Consider the following 18,654-nt stretch of genomic DNA (forward strand, 5'->3'; position numbering starts at 1 on the left):
AGCTGTTTCCAGGGGCCTGCAGTAGCAATCCACTTCCTTCAAAGGGTCTATAGATTGTCTGGGCTTTCCTGGTATGTTCCTGTGGGTAGTTCTTGGAGCAAAAGTTCATGATGTGAGCCTCCACATGTTGCTCTGTCCATCCAAGTGGGAGCTGCAAGTCAGTCCTGCCTCCTATCTGTAGTTTTTATTCTGAGTCCTGATCTTTATTTCTTGTCTTCTGCTAGCTTTGGAGTTTGTTTGCTGGTGGTTCTTCTAGTTGTGATGTTAGTTTAACTTGATATCTTTCTAGTTTTTTGATGTGGGCATTTATTGCTATACATTTCACTCTTAACACTGCTTTAGCTGCATCCCAGAGAGTCTGGCACATTGTCTCTTTGTTCTCATTAGTTTCAAAAAACTTCTTGATTTCTGCCTTTACTTCATTATTTACCCAGGAGTCATTCAGGAGCAGTTTGTATAATTTCCATGTAGTTATGTGGTTTTGAGTGAATTTTTAAATCTTGTGTTCTAATTTAATTGCACTGTGGTCTGAGAGACTGTTTGCTATGATTTCAGTTCTTTTGCATTTGCTGAGGAGTGTTTCACTTCAATCATGTGATCAATTTTAGAGAAAGTGCCATGTGGCAATGAGAAGAATGTATATTCTTGAGGTGGAGAGTTCTGTAGATAGCTATTAGGTCCACTTGATCCAGAGTGGAGTTCAAGTCCTGAATATCTTTGTTAATTTTCTGTCTCGATGATCTAATATTGTCAGTGGTTTGTTAAAATCTCTCGCTATTATATTGTGGGAGTCTAAGTCTCTTTGTAGTCTCTAAGAACTTGTTTTATGAATATGATGCTCCTGTATTGAGTGCATATATATTTAGGATAGTTAGCTCTTCTTGTTAAATTGAACCCTTTACCAGTATGTAATGCCCTTGTCTTTTTTGATCTTTATTGGTTTAAACTAGAATTGTGACCCCTGCTTTTTTCTGTTTTCCATTTTCTTGGTAAATTTTACTCCATTCCTTTGTTTTGAGCCTATGCGTATCTTTGCACGTGAGATGGGTCTTGGGAAGACAACATACTGATAGGTCTTGGCTCTTTATCTAGCTTGCCATTCTGTGTCTTTAAATTGGAACATTTAGCTCATTTACATTTAAGGTTAGTATTGTGTATGAATTTTATCCTATCCTCATGATGCTAGTTGGTTATTTTGCAGACTTGTTTATGTGGTTGCTTTATAGTGTCACTGGTTTGTGTACTTTGGTGTTTTTGTAGTGGCTGGTAATGGTTTTTTCTTTTGATATTTAGTGCTTCCTTCAAGAGCTCTTGCAAGGCTGGCCTGGTGGTAACAAATTCCCTCAGCATTTGCTTGCCTGAAAAGGATCTTATTTCTCTTTCACTTATGAAGCTAACTTTTGCTGGTTCTGAAATTCTGGGTTGGAGATTCTTGAAGAATGTTGAATATTGTCCCCCAGTCTCTTCTGGCTTGTAGGGTTTCTGCTGAGAGGACCACTGTTAGTCTGATGGGTTTCCCTTTGTAGGTGACCTGGCCTTTCTCTCTGACTGCTGTTAACATTTTCTTTTTTCTTTCATTTGGACCTCGGAGAATTATATTAGTCTTTTCTCATGCTACTATAATGAACTGCCCGAGACTGGCTAAGTTATAAAGGAAAGAGAGAGATTTAATTGACTTACAGTTCCATATTTCTGGGGAGCCCTCAGGAAACTTATAATCATGGTGGAAGGCAAAGGATAAACAGGCACCTTCTTCACAGGGCAGAGTCAGTGCAAGCAGGGGAAATGCCAGATGCTTCTAAAACTATCAGATCGCATGAGACTCACCCACTATCACAAGAAGAGCATGGGAGAAATAGCCCCGGATCCAATTACCTCCACCTGGTCCCACCCTTGACATGTGGGGATTATTGGGATTATAATTCATGATGAGATTTTTGGGTGGGGACACAGCCAAACCATATCAAGAGTCTGATGATTATGTGTCTTGGGTTGATCTCATGGAGTATCAGTATCATACTGGGGTTCTCTGCAGTTCCTGAATTTGAATGTTGACCTATCTTGCTAAGGTTCAGGAAGTTGTGGATGATATCATCAAGTACATTTTCCAACTTGGTTCCATTCTCCCCACCCCTTTCAGGTCCCCCAATCAATCATAGGTTCTGTCTTTTTACATAATCTCATACTTTTTGGAGATGTCATTCATTCCTTTTCATTCTTTTTTTTTTTTTTTTTTTTTTTTCTTATTCTTGTCTGCCTGTCTTATTTCAGAAAAATAGTCTTCAAGCACTGAGATTCTTTCTTCCAACTTGGTCTATTCTGTTATTGATACTCATGATTGCATTGTGAATGTCTCATGTTGTGTTCTTCTCTAAACTGGCTATCAGCTCCTGTATTGTTTTATCATGATTTTTAGCTTCTTTGCATTGAGTTACAACATGCTCCTTTAGCTCAGCAAAGTTCATTATTACTCACCTCTGAAGCCTACTTCTATCAGTTCAGCCAAGCCTCAACCCAGTTCTGTGCCCTTGCGGGGGAGAGGTGTTGTGGTCATTTGAAGGAGATAAGGCACTCTGACTTTTTGAGTTTTCAGCATTTTTGCATTTATTCTTTCTCAATCTTTGTGGGCTTTTCTACCTTTGATCTTTACAGTTTTTCCTGTACCTGGACGTATCACCAGTGAAGGCTGAGAAACAGCAGAGATGGCAGCCTGCTCCTACCTCTGGAAGCTCCATCTTGGGGTTTAGTGACCTGTTGCCAGCCGGAATTGCACCTATAGGAGGTGGCTGGAGATCCTTGTTGGGGGGGCCTCACCCAGTCAGGAGGAACAGGATTAGAGACCTGCTTAAATAAGAAATCTGGCTGATTTTTGGTAGTGCAGCTGTGCTGCATTGTGGGGGACCCTTCCTTGTCCAGACCCTTGGACTCTCCAGAGCCAGCAGGCTATAACAGCTGAGTTGACTGAACCAGAGATGACAGTCACTCCTCTCCCCAGGAACTTGGTCCTTCTCATGCAGATTCCAGCTGTCACTTTTGGCTGGCTGGAATTCCAAGCCAGTGGGTCTTAACTTGTGAGGTGCCGTTGAAGTGGGGCCCGCAAAATGACACTGCTTGGCTCCCTGGATACAGCCTACTTCCTAGGGGTATGTAGGGATCGATATTCCACCACACTGGGAATCCCAGGGCCAGAGTATGCAAAATTCCTGGGTCTCTGTGTGTGCCTGAGTGGCTACTCTGCCGGGACTCCACACATCTCTGTGAGTCAGACCCGAGGCTCTGGTGGCATGGGCTAATGAAGGGATCTCCTGATCTGCAGTTGCAAAAATCTGTGGGAGAAGCATGGTTTCCTGAGTGGGATCACTCACTGCTTCCCTTGGCTCCATGCTGTTCCCAGGTGGCTGTCGCCTCACCCTGCTTTTCTTCATTCTCTACAGGTAGGGCTGTTTGCCTAGTCAGTCCCAGTGTGAGAGTCTGGATATTTCAGTTGAAGGTGCTGAATTCAGGCATCACTTTCATTCCTTTCCCTGAGGGCCACAGACTGCAGCTGCTTTTAATTGGCCATGTTGGCCCCAGGTCCAGCCTCTTTTTTCTAATGTTTAAATTAGTGGCCTGAGGCCATATGGCCTTGCAAGTCTTAAGAGAATCTGGTTTGCATGGTTCCAATCCTCCTGGTAAACAGCTCTCCATTTTATGAAATGAAGTTGACCCTACAAATATGTCCTTTGGAGCAGGGGCTTTTGTAGTTCTGTCCATTGTCATCTAAACTTAACACAATAAGGCCGTTGGAGTAAAGAATGGCTTTCTAGAATGCAAGGCATTAAAATAAGGTAACACACTCCTTACTGTAGCATGCTAGTCCACTACAGCCCAGTCTCAGCTCCAGCCACACATCTTTCAAGGATATTTGTTGGAATTTATCATTTTGTCATACAATCTCATCTATACTCAAATTCACTAATTTTGTTCTCAACTTTCTCATTTATAGTTAACTTATTGATTTATTTAAATTTCCTTTCTGAAATTTTTATTCAACTCTTTTTCAAACCTGCTTTCCCCATTCCCTTTCAAACTGCTCCTGTGGTTCCTGTTATGTGCATTTAATCATTTGTTGTGTTTGCGGTTTCTCAGACAGGCAAAGAATTGTTTCTTCTTTGTTTTGTAATCTTTTACTCTGAGCTTATCTCTAGTAGGAATTGCCTAACACATGCCCTAAGCTGTAAATACATGTCTATTGAGAGGTTTTGAGTTTGTCTTTGCTCAGTGCCCTAAAGACTTCAAGGATGCATTTTTAAGTTTGTTTCTGAGTGGAGGATTTCCACAGCATGTGAACTGTGTGCATTTGGACTTGATGCCCGTGCACAGAGCAGACCTGGGCGTCTAACTTCTCAGAGGTGACTCATTCCAAAGTGGTTGGCTGGCTTCCTCCCTGCATCCCTAGGGCAGTGGCAGTGTTTATTCTGGGACCCGAATTCAGACAGTCCTTTGAAGCTTCAGGTTTTATGCAGACATCTCAGCTCAAGTTTTTTTTGTGTAGAGAGCTTAGGTCCCCATTCTTGCTCCTCATGGACTTTAAAACTCCAGTTGAGGCGGTAGGCCACAGCTCCTCAGCAGCCACTCAGTTTCAACTCCCCGGTGCAGCTATGCTTTCCTTGTTTTTGATTCCTGAAGAGTTCTCTTTCCAGCTTTTTTATTTTTGTTTTCTTCGGTTGTTAATGTTATATTATATCCAGCATCTCAATTTATTTGGAAAAGGAAAGCAGTCCCCTATTCAATCAGGCTGAAAATATGTGCTAAAAATTGTATACGCCTTACTTAGCTCAGTTCACACAACAAACCTACGCATAGATACTATTATTATCCTCACTTCACAGATGAGGCTCCCAAGGATTAGAAGGGTTCTGTTATTTTCCCAAAGTCAGAACATGATTCCCTAGAAATTCATGAGGCAGCTGTGATACCTAACTCATTACCCAAAGACTTGGCCTGTAGCAACCCCTTTCGCTATCCCGTCTGTCTCATTCTGTGGTTCCTCAAACCCCAGGGCAGCTGGTCACTTAGCAGACTGCTCATTCTGTTCAACCACACTCACATCAAAGCCTTCTCACTATTCTCCTGCTACAAATGGTCCTCTTCCCCTGTTCAAGTCCTTTCTATCTTGCAATAACTTGTCTCAGACTCACTTTCTCAATCAGTCACCCCTCCATCCATCTCTTTCCCCTCTCTAGTGAGTATTGTAAGCTCAGATCAGGAATGAGGGGAGAATAGGCAAGACAAAAGCATTATCAGAACCATGCAGTAAAGGAAGTGGAGAAAGAGTGGGGGAATGCAAAAGCAATGGTAGTATTTTGGCTTGGATGACAGATTGCATGAGGGAGTGTTTACTGAAGCCAGGGATCACAGGAGAGGGAGCAGGCTAGGCTGTAGCATGGGAGACATTGAGCTCAAACTTGGAGACAATGTGTTTGAAGTACCTGTAGAACATCCAAGTAGGGCCATTTGGAGGTACTCTGACATGCAAGTACACCATTTAGAAGATGATTCTCTGCTCAAGATCCTGATTTGGAAGTGAGTATGACATTGGTTATGTGTGAAGTGATAATACAAGAGGCCGCACTGTGGAAGCCCACGGTGGTGTGTGTGTTCCTTGAGTTAAGATATCATGTCATTTCAGCCACACAATAATAGTTAATAGTGAGGAACTTCAACAGCTCACTGACAGTGTTAGACAGATCATTGAGGCAGAAAACAAACAATAAAATTCGGGCATTGACCAACTGGACCTAAGAGACATCTATAGACTACTCCACCCAACGACCACAGAACATGCATTCTTCTTATCTGCACATGGAACATATACTAAGATCGATCACATTCTCAGTCATAAAGCAAATCAAAACCATACTAAGCACGCTCTCAAGACTGCAATGCAGCAAAAATAGAAATCAATACCAAGATCCCTCAAAACTGTATGAAAACATGGAAGTTAAACAACTTGCTCCTGAATAACCCTTGGGTGAACAACAAAATTAAGGCAGAAATCAAAAAATTCTTTGAAATTATTGAAAATGGACTTACCAAAATCTTTGGGATGCAGCTAAGAGGAAAGTGTATAACACTAAAATGCCTTCACTAAGAGGTTAGAAAGATTTCAATTTAACAATCTAACATAACACCTAGAGGAAGAAGGGGAGAGAAAGAACAATCCAACCCCAAAGATAGCAGAAGAAATAACTAACATCAGAGGAGAACTGAACAAAATCCATACAAAAGATCAGTAAAACCAAGAGCTGCTTTTTCAAAAGAATAAACAAGATTGATACAGAGCTAGCTAGATTAACAAATAAAAAGAGAAGATCTCAACAGACACAATTGGAAATGACAAAGATGACATTACAATCAATCCCACAAAAAGCAAAAGATCCTCAGAGACCATTATGAAAACCTCTATGTATACAAACTAGGAAATCTAGAGAAAGTGGATAAATTCTTGATAACACACAATCTCCAAAGATTGAAGTAGGAAGCATGTGAAAACCTGAACAAATAATGAATTACAAAATTTTAAAAACCTACTAACCAAAAAGAGCCCTAGACCAGATGGATTCACAACCCATTATCAGATCTGCAAAGAAAGAACTGATACCAATCCTACTGAAACGATTCCAAAAAATTGAAGAGAAGGAGCACCTTCCTAGCTCATTCTATGAAACTAGCATCATTCTGATACAAAAATTTGGCAGAGACACAACATAAAAAGAAAACTTCAAGCCAATATCCATGATGAACATAGATGTAAAAATCCCCAATGAAATACTAGCAAACTGAATACAGCAGCACATCACAAAGTTAATTCACCACAGCCAAGGTTTTATTCCTGGGATGCAAGGTTGACTCAACACATGCAAATCTATAAATGTGATTCACCATGTGAACAGAATCAAAAACCACACAATTAATAGATGCAGAAAAAGCCTTTGGTAAAAATCCAGCATCCCTTCATGATAAAAACCCTCAACAGATGAGGCATCAAAGGAACATATCTCAAAATATTAAGGGCCATCTATGACAAACCCACAGCCAACATTATACTAAATGGAGAAAAGCCCAAGAAGAACCATTCCCCTTGAGCACTAGAACAAGACAAGGACACCTATTCTCACCACTCCTTTTCAACATAGTACTGGAAGTCCTAGTCAGAGCAATTAGGCAAGAGAAAGAAATAAAATGCATCCAAACAGAAAAAGAATAAGTCAAACCATCTCTCTTTTTCAATGATATGATTCCTTACTTAGAAAACCCTAAAGACTGCCAAAAGTCTCCTGGAACTGATAAAGTTTCAGCATACAAAATTAGTAACAGTTTTATACACCAATAATGTTCTAGCTGAGAACCAAATCAGGAACATAATCCCATCTACAATAGCCACAAAATAAATGAAATACCTGAGAATTCATCTAACCAAGGAGGTAAAAGATCTCTGCAAAGAAAACTACAAAACACTGCTGAAACAAATCAGAGATGACACAAAGAAATGGGAAAACATTTCATGCTTAAGGATTGGAAGAATCAATATCATTAAAATGGCCATTTTATACACTGCCCAAAGCAATTTATACATTAAATGTTATCCCTATCAAAATACCAATGTCATTTTTCACAGAATTAGAAAAATCTACTCATAAATTTATATGAAACAAACAACAAAAACAAATAACCACAGCAATACTGAGCATAAAAAGAAAGAAAGAAAGAAAGAAAGAAAGAAAGAAAGAAAGAAAGAAAGAAAGAAAGAAAGAAAGAAAGAAAGAAGAAGGAAAGAAAGAAAGAAAAGAAAGAAAGAGAAAGAAAGAAAGAAAGGAAAACCAAAAACCTGGAGGCATCACACTACTTGACTTCAAATTATAACGTAAGGCAACTGTAACAAAAACAGCATGATACTGGTACAAAAACAGACACATAGACCAATGGAACCGAATAGAGAACCCAGAAATAAATCTGCACATCTACAGCCATCTGATCTTCAGCAAAATAGGCAAAAATAAGCAATGGAATAAGGACAGTCTATTCAATGAATGGCGTTGGGATAATGGGCTAGCCATATGGAACAGAATGAAGCTGGACTCCTACCTCTCATCATATACAAAAATTAACTCAAAATGGATTAAAAATTTAAATGTAAAACCCCAATTATAAAAATCCTAGAAGAAAACCTAGGAACTACCCTTCTCAACATCAGCTTTGGCAAAGAATTTATGGCTAAGCCTCTAAAAGCAATTGCAAGAAAAACAGAAATTGACAAGTGGGAGCTAAAGTAAAGGGCTTCTTCACAGCAAAAGAATTTATCAACAGAGTAAACAGCCTACAGGATGGGAGAAAATATTCATAAACTATGCATCTAACAAAATTCTAATATCCAGAATCTACAAGGAACATAAATCAACAAGCAAAAACAAATAATCTCATTTAAAAATGGGCAAAGGATATGAACAGATACTTCTCAAAGGCAGATGTAAAAGTGGCCAACAAAAATATGAAAACAATGCACATCATTAATCGTCAGAAAAATTCAAATCAAAACCACAAAGAGATATCATCTCATACCAGTCAGAATGGCAATTATTAAAAAGTCACAAATAACAGATGCTGGCCAGGCTATGGAGAGAAAGGAATATACTGTTGGTGGGAATGCAAACTAGTTCAGCCACTATAGAAGGCAGTTTGGAAATTTCTCAAGGAACTTAGAACTAAAATTTGATCCAGCAATCCCATTACTGGGTATATATTCAGAAGAAAACAAATTGTTTTACCAAAAAGACACATGCATTTGTATGTTCATAGCAGCACTGTTCACAATAGCAAAGACACAGGACCAACCTAGGTGCCCATCAACAATGGACTGAATAAAGAAAATGTGGTACATATACACCATGGAATACTATGCAGCCATAATCATGTCCTTTGCAGCAACATAGATGGAGCCAAAGGCCATTATTCTAATCAAATTAACACAAAAAAAGAAAACCAAATACCACATTTTTTCACTTATAAGTGGAAGCTAAACATTGAATACTCATAGACATAAATATAAGAATGATAGACACTGGGACTAATAGATGGGGGAGGGAAAGAGAGGGGAATGGTTTGAAAAACCACCTATTGGTTATTATGCTTGGGCATTACCTGTGTGATAGGATCATTTGGACCTCAAACCTCAGAGTCACACAATATACCCATGTAACAATCTGCATATGTACCCCTCAATCTAAAATAAAAGTTGAAGTTATCTTGAAAAATGATGTCATTTCTTTCTCATAATACTGCCTAAGACAGTATAAGGAGGAATATGAAAAGCTGCTTCAATATTGAAAAGCGTGTTCCAAGATTGATTGATAGTTTTTATGACTGTCACCCCCTTCTCCCACCTGGAAGCCTCCAGATCTCCCATTGCCTACAGAATAAAAGCAACCCAAGTGCTCAGTTTCAGATCTCTCCTTGCAGCCTTATTGCACACTCTTCACCTTTCCCAAATGCAGCCTGACACCCCCAAACTCTGTCATCCCCATCCACCTCAACAGAGTTAACATGGCAATTTGCACAAATCTGTGCTGGATATGAATCCCGATCTGTTATAAGCCTTTTAGTCAATTCCATGACCGGACTATAAGCTCCATAAAGGCAGGTGCCTTTTTTTGTTCGCAAAGTAGGATGCGCATTTAGTAAATGTCTGTAGGAGTTAACAAATGAGTGAATGTGTGTATCTTTATATGCCCCCAAACCTAGTACCTCTGACAATAAAAAAGAGATGAATGAATAGAGGAAAAAGAGGTTTCTGCTTCACTGCCTTAGAATTTATTACTTGCCAACTATTCGTAATGAAATATTAACAGTTCTTCAATATCCACCCTAAATTCCACCTTCTCCAAGCTGGAAAGAATCTCTCCATTCCCTGGGACCTCACAGTGCCTTGCACCTGGTCTACAACACTTATCTCAAGTTTCATTACATTTGAAGATTTTGTGTACTTGATACACCCCCTTCATTAGATTGAAAATCTTGAAACCAAAGGACATATCTCATAACCTCTGTATCTCTTGCAGTACCTAGTAGACATAATAGTTGACAGATAGTAGTTGGTAGGTGAATGTATCTCATGTTGAATAGCTGCATTCAAAAATACCTGATTTCCTGGGGAAACCAAGTCAGAACTTCCAACCCGGCCACTCATATAACACTTGGATCAACCAGCCAGCAACTACATGGAGAACCTCTCAGCCGATTTTTTCCTCCTCATCTCATGGGAGGCTTCCCTGGCTCCTGACTCACACTGAAATTCCAGCATACTCCTAACTCAGACCTCCTTTGGCATCGTCCCCGCTACTGTTCCTGAACGTGTATCCCTGGGTCTCTGGTCTCTGAGTCACTTACCAGGTAAGCTGCAGCTGCCTGCCTTGGGAGCACATCTGCAGGTGTCCAGAGATTCATGTGTCTTTGGTCTAGGCAAGGCCTTAGGCATCATTCCGAGGGATGGTGTCAGACATTCTTGGAGCTTGGACACGCTTGGTGCGGCTGGGTACACCAGTGATTCATGAACAGTCGGGAATTAAAATTCTTCTCTCCCCCAAGGAAAGGTCACTTTGCTGAATTTTCTTCTTTCTTGGTTGAACTATGCATTGACATCTTTATTTTAGCTGCCTCCTGGCTTGATCATTTTTCAATTACAGTTTGTCCCTGCAGTTCTAGCAGAGAGTCAATGTGGGTCTCTTCCTGGTCATAGATCCACATTTATAAAACCCTAATTAGGCATTTCCTTTAGCTGCTGTCTTAGATTACTTGGTGGAAAAACTCTGCAGGCATAAGCCTTGTATGAGCTAAAAGATTGTTTAGACGCTCAATTAGGAGCTCACTGGGGCAACTCCCAGGCATTCCTACCTCTGACTCTTGGCTGAGGCTGTTCTTCACACCAATGATGCTCTCCCTGTTGATCCTGGAGAATATAAATCTTGCCATCTTTTGTTATCCATATTAAAATGAGATAAAATGTGTCCCTTTTACATTAACAGGATTTTGATTTTTTTTTCTAGTACTCAGTGTGGCAAGGGTACAATGCATATGCTGTCTTACCCACTGTGAGTAGGAGTATAAATAGGCATAATCTTTGCAGAAAAAAAATTGATAATATGTATCAAGAGTCTTCAAAATACCTCCAGCCTTTGATCCAGTAATTCCATTTCCAGGAATCTTTCCTAAGGATATAATCAGAAATGCAAACAAATATTTATACACAAGATATTCATTACAGTACCATTTATAATAACTGTTACATATCTGGAAATAATTAAGTATAGTATAGCCATATTACACAGCTACTTAAAATGAAATTTGTAAAGGCATCTTAGTGCTGATGCTAAATGAAACATGCAAACTCTCAAATTCTTATGCAGTGTGATCCAAATAGACCTTTCCCAGCTGTTGTTTCACAGGATGTTTATAGGAATGCTACAAGTAGAAAAGTTCTATTTTTCAGTAAGGTTGAAAAGTTATTATAGTTTGAGAATCACTGTTTTTATGCTGGGCATCATGGGGGCTGTTGTTCAATGCAGCACGCTTTGGAAGAACTAGAGAAAAAACACCTAGGAAAAAAATTGTAATGTTGAGAGGGGATGCTGCCACTGTTGAGTTATAGAATTGCTTCTTTGCAATTTTTTGTGTTGTCCTACAAAAATGCTAAGTGTTATAAATGAAATAATGCCAGAGGATTATTCTCCATCCAGCTTCAGCAGATGAGGATTGCTGTAGAGCCAGCTAAAGCACATGAATTCAACATGCCAGTCACACAGAGAGGATGGTCACTGTGAGGGTGGTGATGGAGGCCAGGATGGGGGAGCCCCCGAGTGCTGTCTGGTTGGTTCTCAGCGCTCTGCCTACATTCCACAGGGCATGGGGTATGGTCAGGGTTACCTCACTGTCACCCACTTCCTCCCTGCCCTGGGCCTGACCGGAGGTTTCCAGATACCTCTGGGAATATCCTCAGGATGTAAACCATATTCCAGGTTACCTCTGTTGCTTGGCTATCCTTGATTGCAATCCCCAAGCCCAGGGTGCTCCTACCTCTTTGGGTTGGGTGCTTGATTCAAATATGTAGTTTTCTACCAGTCTATCAGTCCTGCCCTCTGTGTTCAGGTCTGCCTGTGTGCCACCTGCATGTCTTGGGGTCACCCCAATAACAGGCCTAGCTTGAGAGCCCTGCACCCAGCCCAGGGTGTGGTCCAGGACATGGAGCATGAGGGGAGTGGAAACCGGGTCGGGACCTCTCACTGACTATAACAGAACTTCACAGATATCTGCCTGGACCCCTCCTGCTTACCTTCCAAAGTCCCCTAAAATATTAATCAGACTTTATCAGACTAATGGACTTCAAATGGAGCAATTTTCTGAGACATGAGACAGGACAATATAAAAAGAACATTAAGGAAAAAAAACTTATTTCAAAATGAAAGGAGAAAGATTATTTAGCATCCCTGCTGGTGTTATCTATTCATGAGAAACAGCACATTTAATCCAGCCTGGAATTGTAGGGAGGGCTTTGATGCCCTCGCCTTGGGGTAACCTTCATTCAGAACTCATCTGTCTCCTCTGCCACAGATGGCAGAGTTGATGGAGACAAGAGGATGGAGATGAGAGACATTTCAGAGGTGGCCTTCACAGGGTGTGGGAGGGATTAGAGGGAGTGTGAAGGAGAGTCCAGCATGACTCCCAAGGCACTTGCTTAGGGATGGGACAGGCGGTGGCATTGTTCTCTAGTCTTGCCACCTTTCATGCCTCCCATCTCCCTTTCCAAGACATGCCCGTCTTGGTTTCTATCTCGTCTCATGCTGTATGAGTTCAGTCCCTTGAGGTTAAGAATCTTGACTCTGTTCCAGCCCCCCAGCATCTTTACCAATCCACTAAGCTGCCTTCTGTAGCCCTGGGCACTTGTGGGTTCCCAGAACAGAGGGTTTGGGGTTAAACAACTTGTGTGGGTATAAAGCGAGATCCTTGGTTCCTGATCAGCCTAGCAATCATCAGAGCCAACTGGCAATTTTGACACAAGATTCCCAGCCCAGAGACCAGAGTCTTGGGTTTAAAAAGCTGTGAAATGGTGCCCTGCACTGAGTTCAGGCCAGTAGGACCCACTTGTTCCTCTCTGCCTCCCCAGGTGCACCAAGGTAAGGCTGAAAAATCTCCCCATCATCCACTCTCTGCCTGATGATCAAATTCTTGGGTGCTTCTCTTTCCTCCAGTTTGCCCCATCATGTTTGATGATGAGCTTCTGTAACTTCAGTGTATGTCAACTGTTATATTCCTTGAGTGCTTTGCAATAAAAATTGTTGACCCAAAAATGTGTTGTTCTCCTTTCATAGAGTAAAAGCCTGTTTGTTTTATTACATATTCAATTTTAAATATTGCTTCTCTTTCATTTTCTTAGATTTGTGACAAAGAGTGGCACTACTATGTCATCAATGTGGAGTTTCCTGTGGTAACCTTATACATGGATGGAGCAACATATGAACCATACCTGGTGACCAATGACTGGCCCATTCATCCATCTCACATAGCCATGCAACTCACAGTCGGCGCTTGCTGGCAAGGTAATCCTAAGTGAAACCCTTTTCTCTGACCTGTTTGTGAATAGTTCTTGGAAGATAACTGGTAGAGAAAAAGGAAAAGCAAGTAGTGTGAGAATAGGCTAGAAAAATTACTACCCCTTACAAAAAAAAAGCAAGACATATAAAAATGAGTATAAATCCACAAACTGAACGTATTGTATAATAATAAGCTTAAGGCCAGATTTTGATTTTAGATCAACATGAGCAGTTTCATGGTTGTCTGTGAGTTGCTAATGTATTTTATTGTTTTGAAGTCTTATTCATTTCCAAACTGGTGCTATACAGAGAAAAAACTGAGTATAGAATCTTGTGTTCAAATTTCTGGTTAGCTCTAATGAGTGCTAGGCTGATCAGGAACCCAGGATCTCCCTTTATCCCCACACAAATTGTTTAAGTCCCAAACCCTCTGTTCTGGGAACTCACAAATGCCCAGGGCTTGCCCAGGGCTGTGGAACGCAGCTTGTCTACAAGACATGAGGCCACAGAAAGCCACTCTCAAGGTCAGCTCAGCCCTCAGTGCCTTCCCTGGCATCTAAGGATAGAGGCCCTTTATGCCTTCCTGCTTGAAGGTGTCTGTCCCCTCCTCTCTTCCTGTGCTGTTGCCTCTCTCCTAATCCCCAAACCCAGGCTAATCTCTTCCTTGGGATCAGGAAACCCAGCTCTCCAAGCATGCATGTGATCTTTCTGTCTCTCACTCAGGTCTGCTGGAGTCTTTGTTTCAGCTCCTTTAAGGGCTGGGTATGATTTGAAGTACCAGTAAGAGAGCAGAAGGAAATGAAAATGCTCCCCAAATAAGCAGATGAGTACTTTGAGATATGACACAACCTTGTGTTGATGGATTCTGTGAAAATTACCAAGATTTGTGACTTTGACTCTTCACCATGAGGGGCTGGGGATAGAGGTGGGCTATAGTATAAGAATATGCCGGCCAGGCGCAGTGGCTCACACCTGTAATCCCAGCACTTTGGGAGGCTGAGGCAGGTGGATCGCGAGGTCAGGAGATCAAGACCATCCTGGCTAACACGGTGAAACCCTGTCTCTACTAAAAAATACAAAAAATTAGCTGGGAGCGGTGGCAGGCGCCTGTAGTCCCAGCTACTCAGGAGGCTGAGGCAGGAGAATGGCGTGAACCCAGGAGGCAGAGCTTGCAGTGAACCGAGATAGCGCCACTGCACTCCAGCCTGGGAGACAGCGAGACTCCGTCTCAAAAAAAAAAAAAAAAAAAAAAGAATATGCCTTCAGAAGACCAACTGACCCATGAGTGAACTAGGACAGACACATGCCCCTGTAGGTTGGACAAAGTGAGTTCTGGGCAGCTCCATGTAAGAGAAGATGGAAAGGAGTGCATACAGTGCAGCCTGGAAGCACTAGAGATTCCAAACCCGGGAAGGAGATAAGGTATAAATGAGGCAAGAGAAAGTGTTTTTGAGCTGAGCCCACCTACTTGACGTCTCGCATGTGTCACATGATAGCAAAATGTTTATTAAATATTTCAGTAGAGCTTGGCAATGACAGTGTCTTCAGTTGCAGGCTTCCCAGATTGCCAGGTAGACCGTGTCACCTGGCAAGAGTTCATGGAACTAGTTAGTATAGCAGGGCAGTGACTCAGAGATTGCACAGATATCAGTAACACTGAACACAACTATGCTAGAGAAATGGCCCCCTGGTGTGGCTTAGTGGCCCAGCCAGACACTCCAACCAGCCTGTGGGTGTTATGGAACATAGACTGGATAATGCCCCTAAGAAAACGCTGCCCTAATCATGTCCCCTTCCATGTTACCATGCTTCTTCTCAAGAGCCCCTCAGAAACCACATTTGAATCCCTGTCACCCCAGTGTGCAATTACCAAGATTTGTGACTTTGACTCTGAGGGGCTGGGGATAGAGGTGGCCTATAGTATAAGAATATGCCGGCCAGGCGCAGTGGCTCATACCTGTAATCCCAGCACTTTGGGAGGCCGAGGCATGTCCCCAGAGTGGGGAAGTAGCCCCACAAAATAAAATGTGATTTTATAAGGAACTAAAATCAATAAGAATAAGCTAAGTTGCACTGCAATGACAAGCCCCAACTCTCAGTTCCTAAAATAATTTTCACTTCATATTTACTGAAAATCAGTGAGGGCTCTTTTCTGCCTTACCTGCAGTCAGCAGACAGAGCAGCCACATTGCATGGCTGGATACGTAGCAAGAGGAAAAGAAAACATGGCAAATCATGCACAAACTCTTAAAGCTTCCACTTGCAAGTGATGCCAATCATTTTAATTCGTATTTTATTGGACAAAGCAAGTCAGAAGGCCACATCTAACTACATCAGGGCAGGAAACTGAAATTTATACTGTATCTAGAAGAAAAATTGAAAATATTGCATTAACATTGATGAATGCCACAGTCTGTCCACCAGGTCAACAGGTATTTTGTTTGGCTCTCTTTCCCACATGGAAAATACTCCCATCCTTCCTTAAATGGGACATGCCCAAATTCTCACTTCTTACTGGTTCCAGGCTCAATGTCCAAGCTTTCCAAGTGATTCCTAGTGATCTCCTCATCAGGGTAAGATGTACAGAGGCCTATAGCAGGCCAAGATGTAGCTGCACTTGATGTGGAGACCTGTATACTAATAGGACAAATTACTTTCCACCAATGCAACCACCATGCCCTCCCCACCAACACACACACATTCATGCATCTGCATATGTGCACATGCACAAATACCATACAACAGTAGAATGAAGCAGACCAACCAGAAAACTCTTTCACTAAGAGGGAGAAATACAGCAGTCTTTGGTCCATAGCAATTCTGAAATCCCTTGGGGCAGATGTTATAAGGACCCCTCCCTTAGGGTGGGAAATATTTGTGGCCCTTTATTCCATTCCCTGGAAGATGTTTCCTTCCTTAGTATCCTTCTAGGCCACATCTGAAGAGGACATTGTCACTCTATAAATAGCAGCTCTACCATTGTATCTCATTACAGTTTATTTAAAAGCCATTCCACAAAAATGATCTCAAACAGGAAACCCAAGTATACATTGACTTTCAAAGAATGTAGTAGAAAGAATGACGACAAGGGTGTTCACCAAGTATTTTTGGTCCTTTTTCTAGATACATGCTAGGACTGATCTTCCTTAGAGTTAGGTGTGGTCGTGGGACTTGCTTTGGTCAATTAACTGTGAGGAAAAGTGCCTTCTGTTGTTTCCTTGTGGAAACCTTAAAAGCTGGCATTGCAAGGAGGCCCTTTATATACATAGGGTGTTTACAGTTCTGAAAGAAAATATTATGTCACAATTTGTAGATAAGGAAACTGAGGCTCAGAGATGAAGGAGTTTACCCAAAGTCACTCAGTTGAATATGCCCAACCTCAAGCCTTCAATGCCTATGCTCTTTTCACTGTGTCTCACTGCCCTCTATTGCTAATTGGTCATTTTGCTTATGTAATTATGTTTGGAAAAAGGCAGGAGCTAATGTGTACTGACACAAATGCTACAAACCCTTTAACTCCGGAGATATATGACAACCCTGTAATAAATTTTTAAAAACACACAAGAATGCTGCATTCTCCTTGCTAATCTTTTATTATGTAAAACCTAAGTGACCCACGAAGGAACAATAAAAGAGTTTCAGTTTTGGGGTTAAAAAAAAGTGATCTCAAATCAAATCCCAGCCTTGCCATCTAATAGCTGTATGGACTCAGCAGTATCCTTAACTTCCTGGAGCTTGTATTTTATTTTTAATCTATGAAATAAGAGTAAGACTCACCTCACAGAATTCCTGTAAGGACTAGATGCTAGGCACATCTAGTGTGCTTGCATGTTTTGCTTGAATGATTGTGTAAATTTTAGAACATCTCCCTGTCCTCCCCTCCACAACCTTCTCTGAGCCTCTCATCTAAGACCAACACTGCAGACAATCTGCAAGACCATAACATGCTGTAGCTTCTGTGGCCCTGGCTTTCCCATGGCTCCTTGAATGCACTGACTTTTTTCTCCTTCCTCAGGACCAACCCTCAAGTATAGACCCTGACCTCACAGGTTCACTGATGGTCAGGAAGGTAAATGAAGCTGGGAAATAGTCAGAAGACAGGTATTGGAAGGTGGGGCTTGAGATGTAGGTAGGAACCTGATCATGCAGTGGTTTGGGCCATGGGAACATTTCAGCAGAAGAAAAATTCTTAAGATCGTTAAAATTGGGCTTTATAGAAAGTCTCACAGGTTACCAGGAAGGTAAGGGAGGCAACACCGTATGCTGCGGCAGGGAAGTTTGGCGTATGTGTATTCAGGGTTCCTTATCACTGGAATGTACGTGAACCACAAGGAATGGAATCTGGGAAAAGGAGATGAGACCAAACCCTGGGACACCACACTGCTTTGTTAAAGACCTTGGATTCCCACAAATATTTACATCCTCCTTGAAGCCACATTTTTGTCTTGGATGAAAATATCAAAAGATCTTTCAATAAGACGTGATGCTGGGAAATTAATTGCCTATGATGCAGCTCTTATCTCTGCATGCTTCTAAACCTTCTGAAGTCCACTTAGATACATAGTATAAGCTCTCTGTCTGAACCTCTAATTGCCTTTGGGCTTGCAGTTGTGGGGAGTGTTTCAGGTGCTTTTGAGGTTGGCAAGGGAACTAGCTCCCATTTGTGAAATTTCCAATGAGGCTTTAACAATGGGAATAGAAAATGGTTTGACAGCAGCTGCTTGTTGGGATCTCCTGGGAACTGGCTCTAGCACTGTGGCTGGACAGTGTTCTGCAGCCCCAATTAGACAACTCGTCCTATTAGCCAATTTGAAAACCAAAATAATCACTGAAACTTCATTCCCATTAGTATTTATTCTAGCAATTTTAAAAAATGAGACTTCATTTACACTTAAGAAATGTTACCAGAAAGGCCTAGAGCATGTGGCATCTCTTGATTGTAGGGAAAGGCTTATACAGTTGGGATGAACCTAGCATCACAAAAGAGGTCCCCTTCCTCTGTGTAGCTGTGGCTAATGCACATCCCCTTGCT

General features: G+C 41.5%; 1 protein-coding gene across 1 annotated transcript in view; it reads left to right on the top strand.

Moving 5' to 3' along the window:
• CLSTN2 (calsyntenin 2) overlaps positions 1–18,654 on the top strand; it is a 625,300-nt gene that overhangs the window by 579,515 nt on the left and 27,131 nt on the right. Inside the window, exon 9 of the mRNA XM_010356587.2 lies at positions 13,466–13,628. Coding sequence (XP_010354889.1) covers positions 13,466–13,628 — 163 coding nt within the window. The remainder of the gene's footprint in view (positions 1–13,465; positions 13,629–18,654) is intronic.

This window comes from Rhinopithecus roxellana, chromosome 1 (assembly GCF_007565055.1).
Source record: "Rhinopithecus roxellana isolate Shanxi Qingling chromosome 1, ASM756505v1, whole genome shotgun sequence".
NCBI lineage: Eukaryota > Metazoa > Chordata > Mammalia > Primates > Cercopithecidae > Rhinopithecus > Rhinopithecus roxellana.